Source organism: Bos grunniens, chromosome 8 (assembly GCF_055505025.1).
Source record: "Bos grunniens cultivar Pamir isolate PY7600 chromosome 8, Bosgru_T2T1.0, whole genome shotgun sequence".
Classification (NCBI taxonomy): Eukaryota; Metazoa; Chordata; class Mammalia; order Artiodactyla; family Bovidae; genus Bos; species Bos grunniens.
The window spans coordinates 68,884,988-68,899,286 of record NC_141172.1 but is presented as its reverse complement, the minus strand read 5'-3'; the positions used below and the strand labels follow the sequence as shown (position 1 = coordinate 68,899,286).

At 50.5% G+C, this 14,299-nt stretch overlaps 1 protein-coding gene across 23 annotated transcripts in view; it reads left to right on the top strand.

The window, feature by feature from the left end:
• PEBP4 (phosphatidylethanolamine binding protein 4) overlaps positions 1-14,299 on the top strand; it is a 244,866-nt gene that overhangs the window by 17,360 nt on the left and 213,207 nt on the right. For 9 of the 23 annotated variants that reach the window (XM_086416258.1, XM_086416271.1, XM_086416260.1 and 6 more), the window contains exons 2-3: positions 7,025-7,161; positions 13,711-13,837. In XM_086416258.1, coding sequence (XP_086272384.1) covers positions 7,025-7,161; positions 13,711-13,837 — 264 coding nt within the window. Of the gene's footprint in view, positions 1-1,931; positions 2,144-6,379; positions 6,597-6,843; positions 6,940-7,024; positions 7,162-13,710; positions 13,838-14,299 lie in introns of those variants that run through there. The other 14 variants (XM_086416261.1, XM_086416276.1, XM_086416269.1 and 11 more) reach the window with 7 other exon arrangements.

The window sequence follows — 14,299 nt, the reverse complement described above, 5'->3', positions numbered from 1 at the left end:
CTGGTCTTGCATCCCCTCTCTTCCCTAATTAGCAACTTCTTGAATCTGCCCGTTGGGACTCAGGGAAGGTCATGGAGGCTAAAGGAAGTCTATTTCCTATAATCAAAGAAATGGGGGGGGGGGTGCAGCACAGAAAGTCTTTGTGCCTAGGAGGCCCACAGGACTCTGCTTAACATAATTTGTCTGCCGAGTTGAGTTTATGATTAACATCTTTATTCAAAATAGTTATTTCCTTTTCTCATCCAACACCTGTTCTTCTCAAGATTGGGGAGTACCAAAGAAAAGTGGGGGCAAGCAGTTGCTAATTAGGGAAGGGAGACCAGGGAGAAACAGTCAAGAGCAGCTTTGGAGCAAGGTCCTTGGGGCAATTTCCATCACAGATACACACAACAGTATCTTTGAGCTGTTATGCAGATACTGAGGGGCTTCCCAGGTGGCACTAGTGGTAAGAACCCACCTGCCAACTCAGGAGACACAAGAGACGTGGGTTTGATCACTGAGTTGAGGAGATCCTCTGGAGTAGGAAATGGTAACCCATTCCAGTCTTTTTGCCTGGAAAATCCTGACAGGTTGGTTACAGCATCATACCAATGAAAATCATAAAAAAATCATTGGCATCATACCAATGAAAATCAAACAAATATGTCAGCTTGAGTGTTGTAGGTCTGAAAGAGTACTTGAGAAAAGCTTAAAGAGGGAAAGGGCCAATGGGCATGGAAGGAAGGTCAGATTTGAGAGTAGGGTGAAGGGAAGACATTCCCAGAGTAGAGGAGAGTGGACTCCCTGGAGGGGACTTTCAAAGTGGGACACAGAGCTTAGCCAAGGGAGGTGAAGCAATGAAATTCAGCACAGTTGAACTCACATGCTGTCTAGGAGAACCTGACAAACAGAAACACCAAATCCCAGGCCCTGGGTTTGGAAAGAATGGGTTAGGAGCTTGTGAAGGGAAAGAACAGAGGCCTAGAGTCAGCAAGGCTGACTTCTAATCCATCTCTCCTCAGCCAGCAAGACCCATAAGATGTCAAACCATCTTTAAATGCCTAAAACAAAATACATAATTAATAGCTGCCTCTTTACCCTGGCGATGCTTCTGTGGCTGAATTCATCCCACTGTTGACAATTTTGTGATTGTTGTTTGTTTGGATGTTTATTGTCCTTTTTCAACTGTGAGTTTATCAAGTTAAGGCTCTGCATCTCATGCATCTTTGAACCTTCGGCATCTGTAGGGTACCTGCCCCCAGTTAGGTGCCTGGCTGCTCTTTAAAATCCCATAAGGAGCACTTAAAAATGTACTCTCAAAGATTCTGACTTAATTCATCTGGAGTGTTTAAATGTCTACTGACTCCTTGAATTTCCTGGAAGAAATTTTCCAGAAGGAAACCGAGACTGTCCACCCAGATGTGGTCATATAAAGCACAGAGAGAAATCCAGGTCCTGCAAGCCAGGGACTTGCCTGTTACAGGAGCATCCACTGCCCATTTTGGTAGAACATTACCTGCTGGACACAGTTGGTAGGCCTGGCAGAACTTGGCCTTGAACCAGTGTTGTTCTTCTGTGGCTCCAGGCCGTGCTTGCTGGGGAAGGGGGCACTGACTCCACCCCAAGCAAGGGTCCCAACCCCACCTCTCTCCTATCTGTGTCTATGAGCATTTTGCTCTAAAGCACTCAGGCGCTATTTGTCTCTCTCAGGAACTCTGGTCTCTATGGTTTCCCTCCATCCCTCTGCAGCTCTCTTATACATCCATACGGGTCTTCAGCCGGCTTTACAGTGTAAAGGTAAGAGAATCGTCTATGTGATTCCCTCAGCTTTCTGTAGAGTCCTTGGAAGGAGGAATGCCAGAAAACCCACCCTGTCTTCTTTCCTATTCTTACCCACTCTACATATTAGCTCCTCCCTGGAACTCCCTAGAACTTTCTCCAACTGCCTCCCCAACGACCAACCGTTGCCTCCTCTGCTGGCAACTCCAGGAGCCTTCCCTATACTCTCCGTCGCTCAACACTGCCAGACTCTGATTGGGCCTTAAGGGCCCAGACTCTGGGGCATCCTGGAGGGAACTTTCTCCCCACCTTCTCCAGCCCTGAAACCTGCCAAGATTTCTCATCTCCCCGCAGCCTCCTCCCCACAGCTCCCACACTGCTCTGGGTAAGTGGCCAGACTCTTCTTGGCATGGAGTATGAGATGTGAGGCCAGGACTTTCCGTAAGGACCGGCCAAAGAGACAGAGAAACCTCAGGAATGAGAACTGTGGCCTGGAGGCCTTAAGGAAATTCATGTTTAGGGTGGTATCTTCGATTTCTTCACTCTAGTATGATTTGAGGCTTGTTATTCATGGCTTTTCTATGCTTATTTCTGAGCATCAAACATTTCTTTAACTTTCCCAGAAATGGCTCTTGGGTACATATATCACTCCTGGAGTTCTGTGCTAGAATTGGCATTACTAATGGGATTAGCATTACTGATTTAGTTCAGACAGGCCTTACCAAGGAAGGAAGTAACAGACTTGGGAAGTTTCCTTTCTATGTGGGGTCCTGATTTCCCTTTCCAGAGAAAGAAGGATCTCAGGCTGATCCTGAGAACTAGAACCCAAGGTGAAAGGTTATAGTCTTCTGGGTTTTTTCTGAGCATGTGTCTTGAGCATATGGCTTTTTCAATTCTTCCACTTATACAGCTAGCTACTTTTGAATGTCTTAATTTCCCCAAGAGTCTCACCCTAGTTTCTGCTTAGGACTTTTAGATTGTCTTTTATGGGTGTGAAGTGAAGTGAAAGTTGCTCATTCATGTCCGACTCTTTGCGAACTCGTGGACTATACAGTCCATGGAATTCTCCAGGCCAAGCTGGAAGTGGGTAGCTGATCCCTTCTCCAGGGGAGCTTCCCAACCCAGGGATTGAACCCAGGTTGCAGGTGGATTCTTTACCAGCTGAGCCACCTGGGAAGCCCTTTATGGGTATTTACCCATAATTTAATTTGGCCCACCAGGCTCCTCTGTCCTTGGAATTCTCCAGGCAAGAATACTGGAGTGGGTTGCTATTTCCTCCCACATGACATCTTCCTGACCCAGGGATCGAACATGTCTCCTTCATTGGCTGGAGGATTCTTTACCACTGAGGCACCTGGGAAGCCCCACAAAAGAACACATACAGTATAATTCCACCTATATGAAATGTCCAGAATAAGCACACCTATGAAGAGAGAAAGATTAGTAGTTCCCAGGTTCTGAGAGAGGAAGGAATAAGGAGTCACTGCTAATGGATTCTCTAGGCTTCTTTGGGGGGTGATGAACATATTCTGGAATTATATAATGAGGATAGCTGCACATCCTTTAGTGATTTTTATACTAAAATTCCCACTGAACTGCACGTGTTAAAAGAGTAAATTTTATGGTATGTGAATATATTTCAATGTTTTTAAAAATGAAGTAGGAAAGAAATGACTGAGGGAGAATTTGATCACTGCAGTACAGAAACTCCAGAAGGCAGAGGTGGAAAAGTTGAGGAGGGAGGGGAAACATAAGAGTCTGTGTCTGGGTGGAGAAAAAGCAGGTGACACTTGAGCAGTGATAGGGGTGTCAGGCACAGGAGGCCTGGAGGAAGGCGAGGAGGGTAAAGCATTCCAGGAGCACTGGTTCAGTAGATCTGGGTATCTAGAGAAACCAGGATATCTCAGAAGGCCAACGGTGTGGCCTGATTGATGGTGCTGGGAGGTGGTTTTAAGCCCAGGTGCCTGAAGGAAGAGAAGGAAGCTTCAGGGGTGAGCACTGAGGGGGCTGGAGTTCAAAAAGGCAAGTCTTGTGAATTCCCCAAGGAAAGGATCAGATTCAAAAACACCAGGAACCACTGCATTCTGTCAGATCTCTCTGTACAAAAACAAGCCAGAGAAAGTTAGATAAATAAGCAATGGGGATCCAGGGCCTAACGCCAGCAAGAGAGGTTACTTTCCCACTGATATTTATAGAGAGTTAAGAGCTATTGAGTGAACACAAGGACCATCAGAAGCAGAAGTGGCAAGTTTGTCAGGCATTCAAACTAGAAAGTATGTAGCATGTAGACCCACCAAGGGCTGCCTTGGAAAACGAGACACAGACTAGGCATTGCCTCTGAGACCCTGGTGGGCTGTGGAGTGGGGAGACTATAAGCAAATTACTAAGTATAAATAGCTACAAAATAATTTTACTAACATATAAGGACAGTGAGGAAAGGAGTAAATTGCTCTGATTCTGTATAACAGCAGTCTAATGGAGTCTGGGAATCAGAGGAAGTCTCTTTGAGGAAATGACACTTCCGGGTCCCCCAAGGGGGAATGGGAAGTGGCAGTGGAGTACTGGAAGGCCCTGGGGCAGGAAGGAGTTTGAAGGACAGACAGAGAGTAGAAAGAGGTGGCTAGAGAGGCAGGAAGAGCCAGATCTTTCAGGGCATTGTGGGATACCTGGAAGATTCCAGGCTTTATTCTAAGAACAAAGGGACTAGAGAGGAACACGTCAGGGCACCGCAGAGCCGAAAGAGGTGTCAGGAGAGTGAATGGTTAAGGAGCATGGCGTCCAGAATCAGAAAGCGAGGGTTCAAATCTCAGGTCGGCCACCTACTACCCATGTCACCCAGGTGCAGGTTCTCTGGCTAAATCTCTCTGTGCCTCACTCTCCCCCTCTGTACAATGGGATCATAATAGTACCTACCTCATGTGGATTATGGGGCTTCCCAGATGGTGCTAGTGGTAAAGAACCCCCCTGCCAATATAGGAGATATCCTTGGGTCCAGAAGATCCCCTGAAGGAGAGCATGGCAACCCACTCCAGTAATTCTTGCCTGGAGAATCCCATGGATAGTCCAGGCAAGGTGGGCTACAGTCCATGGGGTCTCAAAGAGTCAGACACGACTGAAGCGACTTAGCACAGCACACATGAGGATCACAGTACGGAATAAAATACATATCATCATGAGGACTCAGTGCTAAAAGCCTGGTGCTCACTGAATAAGGAGGAATTGCTGACTCGAGTAGTCTCCCCAGGAGCAGTCCTGCCCCGTGGACTCACTCCCACCTCCAGACAGCCATTCATCCTTACTGGAGTTAAATGCTGCTGACACCCAGGAGAGTTCTGGCTTCTCTAGTGACTGTCACTCTGAAGACTGGAGCCTCTTGGTCTTGGGTGATCATTCTGGCACTACCATCTTCTGGCTTGGGCTGTTCTGTGAGCTCCATGAGAGCAGGGACCACGCTTAGACTATGCCCCACAGGCACAGGGCTCAGCACATAGGAGGTGCTCACACCTGCTGGTGAGATGGATTGAGAATGAATGCATGAAGGGATGGATGGGTCTATGGAAGAATATTTACACTATCCGTTAATTATTGAGCATTCCCTATGTGCCGGACTCCTTACTGAGCGCCTTATATAATTCATTTCATTTTATTCTCACAACCATCTTATGGGGAAGCTACTCAGAGACACTCTCCAGTAGGGGAGGCCTTGGGAAGGATCTGTGGGGGAGCCTGAGTCATACTTCAGAGAGCCTGATCACTGAGAAATGTGTTTAGTTTGTAGCCCCAAAGAAGGGCTTTTTGCTGGAAGTTGGATCCTGGAAGTAGGAGTTCAACCAGAAAGCCAGCTCAGCTAAAAATGATTTCTTCAAAGATCTAGCTGCGTAGATTGTAGAGCCATGATCTCACCTTCCTTAGCCAGGCACAGGGAATAAGAGATCATACTTGTTTTTGAAAAGAGGTACTGCATCCTAGATGGCGCTAGTGGTAAAGAATCCGCCTCAAATGCAGGAGACAAGAGGCACAGGTTCGATTCCTAGGTTGGGAAGATCCTCTGGAGGAGGGCATGGCAACCCACTCTAGTATTCTTGCTGGGAGAATCCCATAGACAGAGGAGCCTGATGGGCTACAGTCCATGGGGTCACAGAGAGTCAGACACGACTGAAGCGACTGAGCACACAAACACACACATCCTAGAGAGGCGTGGGGCCCCCCAGTCATGTGGTTTAGCTCAGAGCAGAGCCCAGGAATCCTTGGTCCCCCACACCCCTCCCAAGGTGTGAGAACTGCCTTTGATCTTTCCCCTGCCCTGGCTCTGGTTCCAATCAGAGCCCCATACACTCCAGCCTGCCGGCCTGTTCCCCAAAGGAATGAATGCAGATTGCCCTGGGGTCCCAGCTGAGTTGTTCAGTGCAGCTCAACCCCAAGGCCCCCCTTCCTCCCAGTACAGCACTGTGCATGCCACCCCCATCTTGGGCAGCTCTGCTGGCCATCTTCTCCAGGGACTATTATTTTGGGAGAGTGCTGAGTTCAGCACCACCACAAGGTATAGCTGGACGCGCCCCGGTGTCCTCAGCTGGCCCTTTGGAGCTGTCCTTCAGGCCAGGCAGCCCCACCCACTGCAGCAGCGGCCCTTCCTACACAAGGTCACCGTGTTCAACCATGACCCCCACCCCACAGCCCTGAGGCCATTTAGACAGGCGGCAGAGGAGCTGCGGGCAGGAGAAGCAGAGCTGTGCAGGGGGCACCGCCCAGCCTCACTCCTGCTCCAAAAAACCCCAGCAAAGTCAGGCTCTCAGGAGCACCCCCAGAACCCAAAACCTGGGGCCACCAGCCTCCAAAAGGTTTGCGTTAAAGCCAGAGGGGCAGGCTGGCCCTCAGCCAACTGACTGCACATGGGGAAACTCAGGATAGGAGGTGTGTCCGGGACGAGGTGGGCCGTGTGAGAGGCTTATATGAGCCTTCCTGCTCTGCAGTCTGCTCGTGCCCCGGGCAGCAGCAGGAACAAGTGACAGCACTGCCCTGCATAGACGGAGGAGGGGCCTAGGCCACGATTGTAAATTGAATCCAGCTGGGAGGAGGCCCAGGGCCGCCCAAGGGACTTGTGTCTGGGTGGCGGATTAGCTGCCGGAGCCCAGGCTGTGCCTGCCCTTCTCCCTGCCAAGCAGAGGGCTCTCTCCCTACCAGGTGGGCCCCCTGGGGCAGGGGCTGTGGGTGGGAAGGGCACCCCCTGCAGAGAGCCCGGCAGCTCTGAAGACTCCTTCCTTTCCAGGTGCCCATGGGCTGGACCATGAGGCTGGTCACAGCAGCCCTGCTCCTGGGCCTCGCGGTGGCGGTCACTGGAGAGGAGGAGGACACGGACTTGTGTGTGTACGAGGCCCTGCCTGACAACGACGCTGTCCTCTGCAAGTAAGGCTGGGTGCAGAGGGAGGGGGGTCTCCACGAGTCCGGGGCCACTGGCTCCCGTGGCAATGTCTGCGGACAGGAGACTCAGACAGATCGGGGAGAGGACTGTGAGACAGGCCTGTGCCATCAGTCCAGAGGGCGGTCCTCTCAACACCAGGACTGAGATCGGGGAGAGGACTGTGAGACAGGCCTGTGCCATCAGTCCAGAGGGCGGTCCTCTCAACACCAGGAGGGTACCCGGATCTGGCCACCTCCCCTGGGGCCTCCAAACCTGAGGGGCTGGCCTCACCCTCCCTGCTGGGACCCCAAGAGAGACCATCCCTCCCCTACAGCCTGGAAGGCTCCCTTCCCCCCAACAAAGTGGCACTTTCAAGAAAAGTGGCATTTGACAGAGGCTGTGTAACCAGACCCTCCCTGTGTGAGAGGTGGTTGTTTGCTTTTCTCAAACAAAGCCCCGGAAGTGTCAGGACAGGCCGGAGTGGGGCCATTGGACATTGTCCAGAGAAAAGGCTGGGCGTCAGAGGCTGGCTCTGTCCCTTCCAAGGGCACAAGCTTCTCTCACTCTGTGTCGGAGTCCAGCTTGCTCCTCATCCATCGTGGGTCAGAAGAACCGGTCTTCATCACCCTGGACACATGGGCCATCCCGAGGGCTGCCCAGGCCACATTGCCCCCAACACCCTCTGCCAACCTGGTGGCCGAGGACGCTGGCGTCACACTGAGGCCATTGGAAGTAAGAGAGGGAACAAGGACTTCTTACTCTGTCTCCTTGAGTACATTCGAATTCTTACAAACATTAACATTACTTTTAGGGAGATAAGTATGTTTTTTCCTAAAAAGTTAGGCAGCTGAATTCCGCCCCCTCCCCCTCCCCCAAAATGGCACAGATTTTGTTCCTATCAGTACAGTTGTAACTCTGGTGAGACAGTGCTGGGTGAAATTTTGTGTGAGGGAAGGCGGGTGGGGCTGCTGCTCCTATGTGTGCAAGGTGCTCTGTGGAGCAGGACCTTCCCGGGGGCGGGCAGGCCTTTCCCTTTGGTGGGCCGGTCCAGCCCCCAAGCTGGGGAGGACAGCGGGGCCAAGGCCATGATCACAGCCCCATGCGGAGAACCTCTGTGCTTCCCGTGTTCACCGTGGGACACGTGGATCCCATGTATTCGGTCACCATGTACGGAGGGAACCCACCAGTACCCAGATGCCCTGAGCTCAGCCCTGCAGGCATCCACAGGCTGGTCTCCTGGCAGCCTGGGGACCACAGCACATGCAGGAGCTCCAGTCACCTGGTACGTGACGGGTGTTCTGCCAGTGATTTAGAGTCCTTGACCTATTTCATTGTTACCATGACCCCACGAAGTACGTGTTATCATCCCATTTTGCAGATAGGAATCCCCAGAGATTAAATAACCTGCCCATGGTTCTGATATACCTGACCAGGGGCAGAGCTATGATGCAAACCCCTGCCCCCACCGCCCCACGTCTGACTACACTCCTACTCTTTCCCCACTCACCTTCAACTGCTGACCCTCGTCCAGGGCCCAGAGCATCTCAAGTAAAGGGAATCTGTCTTACAGCAGTCCAAGGGGCTGCTATAACACAGGGCCACAGACTGGGTGGCTTATAAAAAACAAAAAATTATTTCTTACCATCCTAGAGGTGCTTCCCTGGTAGCTCAGATGGTAAAGAATCTGCCTGCAAAACAGAAGACCCAGGTTTGACCCCTTGGTCGGGAAGATCCCCTGGAGAAGGGGATGGCAACCCACTCCAGTATTCTTGCCTGGAAAATCCCATGGACAGAAGAGCCTGGCGGGCTACAGTCCATGGGGTCTCAAAGAGTCAAACACAACTGAGCAACTAACACACACATTCTGGAGGTTGAGAAGTCCAAGGTCAATGTGCCAGCAGATTGTTTGTCTGATGAGATCCCACTTCCTGACTCATAGGTGGCTGGATCCTTGATGGGTCCTTGCAGACTGGAAGGGGTGAGAAAGCTCTCTGGTAAGTCTTTTCTATTCTATTCATGAGAACCTCACCCTCATGACCTAAGCACCTCCCAGTGGCCCCACTTCCAAATTTTGTTACCTTCAGGGCTAGGATTTCAACCTATCAATTTTCAGTTCATTGCAAGGAATCATTCTCAGGACTTTTTAGAAGACGCTAGCAGATCCCCAGTTTGAGAACTTAATGGACTTCCAGCATTAAGCCTGCAAGCTAGGACACGAGTTTTTGACTGCAGATCATCATTGCAAGAGGGAAGCTTTGACTTTATGACTGCCGAAGATTTTTTTTGGTAAAAGATTCAGGGGATCTTCCTGACCCAGGGATTGAACCTGTCTCCAGCATTGCAAGCAGATTCCTTACCATCTGAGCCACCAGGGAAGTTCATTAAAAGATCATCACCGAATGAGAACACGAAAGAACATATCAGACTCCAAAGTTGAGATCAGGACCTCCTGTTCTGTGCCCCCATCCCCAAGGATCCTGCTCAGTTCAGGCTCTTGACCTTGCTGAGAGACTCCCCTAGAGAAGCGCCTCCTCTCCCCGGTATTGTTAGAATCTAACAGGGAATTCTTGAAGTTAGCACTCAGGACCTAAAAGTATTAATCTATAAGAGAGGAATTTCTTGTGCTGTGACAAGCAATGGAGAAATATTGTTAAGAGAAAAGTTCTTCTCAAATAATACCTTACCTATGCTTGAGGGGCTTCCCTGGTGGCTCAGGTGGTAAAGAATCTGCCTTCAAGGTGGGAGACCCAGGTTGAGAAGATCCCCTAGAGAAGGGAATGGCAACCCACTCCAGTATTCTTGCCTGGAGAATCCCATGGACAGAGGAGTCTGGCGGGCTACAGTCCATGGGGTCACAAAGAGTCAGACATGACTGAGTGACTTTCACTTCACTCTTGAGGAAGACAGACTAGACCAGCAAAGCCATGAGAGTCAGAACTCTAGGTTCAGTCACAGACATGAAAGAACCAAAGTCATCCAGGGTGAATCCACTCAGCCCCTCTCTCCTTGCTGCCTCGGCCCCAGTGGCCCCAGTGGACTCTCACAGGGACACGACCTGCTTCCCAAAGTCCTCTCTTCTGTACTGAAAGCCTCCCACATCATATAGGGCACCCTTGTGTCAAGGCTTGTGACTTGCCACAGTCACCCTTGTGACTGCCCTTCTTTAACTGCACCCCCATTCTTCCTAGTTTTGCCCCAGGCACTGCATCGAACAAGTCTAGCCTCTCTGTCCCTGGAGGGTCCTTCCGATGTTTGGAGACAGATGTCATGACCCTGTCCCCTGCCTTCACCTGCAGTTCTTTTTCCTCTGAGCCTCCACCTCTCATCCTTCAATTCCTCCTTGGGGGGTCTTGTTCTGGGCTCCTGCCTTAAGGAAGAATTGGTTGGAGATAGACCCACATATCCACACTGAGAACCACACAGCAGAGGGTGGGGTGTCCCCTGAGTCCCCAGGCGCCTCTATGAAGGCAGCCTTCCCTCCATGGACCTTTGTGTCTCCCTTGCTTTGGGGGCAGCTGGGATTCTGAGCTTTTTTCATCCCCAGGGAGCTGTTTTCCTCTGATCTGATTCTTATGATGCTGAGTGACTTCCGTGAACATCCAGTCAAGGGAAGTGCAGACAAGCCTGTGCACTCCTTCTCTGTTGCTTACAGAAGAGTTCCCCAAACCTCACTGGGGCACACATTTATTGCCTCAGTTTCTCTGGGCATGGCCCAGCGGGGCACCTCTGCCCAGGTTCTTGGGAGGCTGTTGTCCAGCTCTCGGCCCATGGTGATAGCCTCATCTGAAGAATGAGACTTGGAGGAAACATGTGGGCTTCAGACCCTGGGCTGACAGTGCCCTGTGGGTACGACAGGGGCCTGGCTGGATGGACCTAACTCTTGGTCCCCTGGCACCCTCTGGGGCTTTGCTTGCATGCTCAGTCGTGTCCAACTCTTTGTGATCCCATGGACTGTAGCACGTCAGCCAACCCTGTCCATGGGATTTTCCAGGCAAGAATACTGAAGTGGATTGCTGTTTACTCCTCCTGGGGATTTTCCTGATCCAAGGATGGAACCTATGTCTCCTGTGTCTCATGCATTGCAGGCATATTCTTTACTGCTCGAGTCATCTAGGAAGCCCCTCAGGGGCTTTAGGCCTGATCTGAGAGGCAGCAGAGAGCAGTGGCTTGAAGCAAAATTTTAGTTCCCTCCCCAGGAATTGAACCTGCAGCAGCAGCAGCAGCCTGGATAAAAACCAGGAATCCTAGCTGCTAGTCCACCAGGGGCTAGAGGCGAGAAGCAAAATTCCCCTGGCCCTTGTTCCCCTCCACTGAAAAATGCAATTCTCAAGGAAGCAAAAACTGTAAAACCGAGTATGAAGTTTATTATTAGAGACACAGCACAACTGGGAGAGCCCACAGATAAACAGTTTGTTAAGACAAAAGCAAGGCAGAGAGGCACCCCGGAGAGAAAGGGTGTGGACGTCTCCCCTAGTGAGGAACGCAGTAAAGAGGCGGTTAAGTCATTTATAGGGCAGTTCTTCTGGGTCTTTGTTTATCTTTGGCCAATTATCTGATTTCTTTTTCTACAATTGACCTGCCCTAGGACCCTCCCTAATATTCATGCACAACTGTTCTCTGAGATGGATTCCAGCCCAGAGGCCTATGGGGGAGCCTCAGCATCACCTGCTATGGGGTTTTTCCTCCTTCTTTTTGACCCTCAAGGAGGCTTCCTGCCCATGTGCTGCACCTCCCTTGTTGCATGGAGGGGACATTGGTGACCGCTTGATCTTTTACTCAAACAGGGTTTAACCCTTCTCTGTCCCGCCATAGCTGTTATCTTAAAGTAGCCACAAGAAACAAAGCCTGGCTATTTGCCCTGTTTCTGTTATTATTTCTATTTCAAAGTACAAACAGGAGGATGATTGTAAATACCTAACCTGGAGCCTACTTACTTCCTGTCTCAGGAAATGCAAACAGGAGGCTAGTTGTTAAGTGTCCCTCCTGAAACCCATCAATCTCCTGCCTCAGGCCCACTCACAAATGTCAGTTTGATGATTTTGCTTAACTATAAGAAGATCAAACCAATCGATCCTAAAGGGAATCAACCCTGAATATTCATTGGAAGGACTGATCCTAAAGCTGAAGCTCCAATACTTTGGCCACCTGATGGGAAGAGCCAACTCACTGGAAAAGACCCTGATGCTGGGAAAGACTGAAGGCAAAAGGAGAAGTGGGTGGCAGAGGATGAGATGGTTAGATGGCATCACAGACTCCATGGATATGAAATTGAGCAAATCCCAGGAGATAGTGAAGGACCGGGAAGCCTGGCACGCTGCAGTCCATGGAGTCACAAAGAGTTGGACACGACTTAGCAGCCGGACAACAAGAACATTTAAACATTGGCAGCAATTCTACTGGGATAGAAAAAGGAGACACTTGTGTTGCCTCTGGTCCTCAGTTTCCTTCCTCCCCACCCTTTCCCTCCACTTCCAGTTCTGGGCTGTGGTCTGAGTCCCCATCTTTCTGCCAGAAGAGGGTCCCCTCTCTCAGCCTTAGATCTCGATAGCTGCTGTGGCAGGGGGTAAAGGCAGAAACAAACCAAAAAGTCCTTAAAATGCTGCCATGAGGAGAGATGAAAACCCATACTCTACAACTTCTTCAAAAGTTATTAAAACTATACCACCTGAGGACTTCCCAGATGGTCCAGTGGTTAAGAATCCACTTGCCAATGCAGGGGACACGGGTTCTATCCTTGGGAACATCCCACATACTGCGGAGCAACTAAGCCCATGAGCTGCAACCACTGAGCCTGTGCTCTAGAGCCCAGGAGCTGAACTACTGAACCCGAGTGCTTCAGCTACTGAAGTGCACACACCTGAGAGCCCATGCTCCACAGCAAGAGAAGCCCGTGCTCCACATGCAATTAGAAACCTGAGTACCGCAGCCAAGAGGAGCCCCTGATCACTGCAACTAGAGAAAAACCCACATGAAGCAACGAAAGGCCGAGCACAGCCAAAAATAAAGTAAATAATAACACTAATAAGGAAAGCACAAGGAATGGCATATCGAGAGCCTAGGGTAGGGTCACCCACAGAAGGGAGTTATGCAGCTACTGCTGGGATTTGCAGGCATGGAGAGGGTCTTGATTGTTTAAAGAAGTTTGTCCCCATGAAGAAACCTGTGATAACTTGCTACACCTTTCTTTGTGTAATAAGAACATTCCAGAAAAGCAACATAAAAATATCATTCTTCTATACCCAGCCCTACTTTAAAGACACTGATTAGGTTTGCCTATGGATTTTTTTTTTTTTTTTTTGAGAAGTAAACACTGACAGTAATGAATACTTTCCGACCATTGATAACGTGCCAGGCCCTGTTGTAAACATCAATCACTACTTTACCCTTCTCACCAACCCTACAAATAGGTATTATTAGTATTCCCACTGTACAGGTGGAGAAACTGAGTCACAAGAAGTCAAGTAACTCAAGCTCCACGGGTCAGACTGAAGCCTTATGCACCCCCAGCGCCCCAAAAACCCCAACACGAAACAACCACCTCCCTCTCTCCACAGGGGCCTTAAGGTTTTCTACCCAGAGTTGGGTAACATCGGCTGCATGATCGTTCCTGAATGCAACAATTACAGACAGAAGATCACTACCTGGCCCGAACCAATCGTGAAGTTCCCTCAGGCCCTGGACGTGAGTGAGCTGGCCTGGCTGGAGTGGGAGGGTCGCTCTGAGATCTGGGTTCCCTCTGAGTCTGTTCCTCTGGCTGAGAGGAAACCACGTGCAGAGCCAGCTGAGCCAGGACTGGTGGCACCAGATGGCTTGTTGCCGTGAGTGTGTGCCTCCGTTAGAGTGGCCCACCGCCTTGGAGGAGGCTGGGGTGGGTAGCAGGGGCTGCAGGCCGCAAGCTTTGGCATCGTTCGGGGGTGCTCCACCCGGGGACTGGCCAGGGGATGCAGAGGGTGGCAAGGAAAATGAGAAAGGAGGGATCTATGGGGAGCTCTTTCTCAAGGTGCAGAGTGGCAGGGTTTTCGGAGTGATCTAGATGGGGAGGACTCGATTCATATGGAGCAGTGCTTCTCACGTGGGCTGAACAAGTGGAGGTCAGAGCCCTTGACTCTTGGGGCATCTCAGTATGAGACCCGCTCAGAAGTT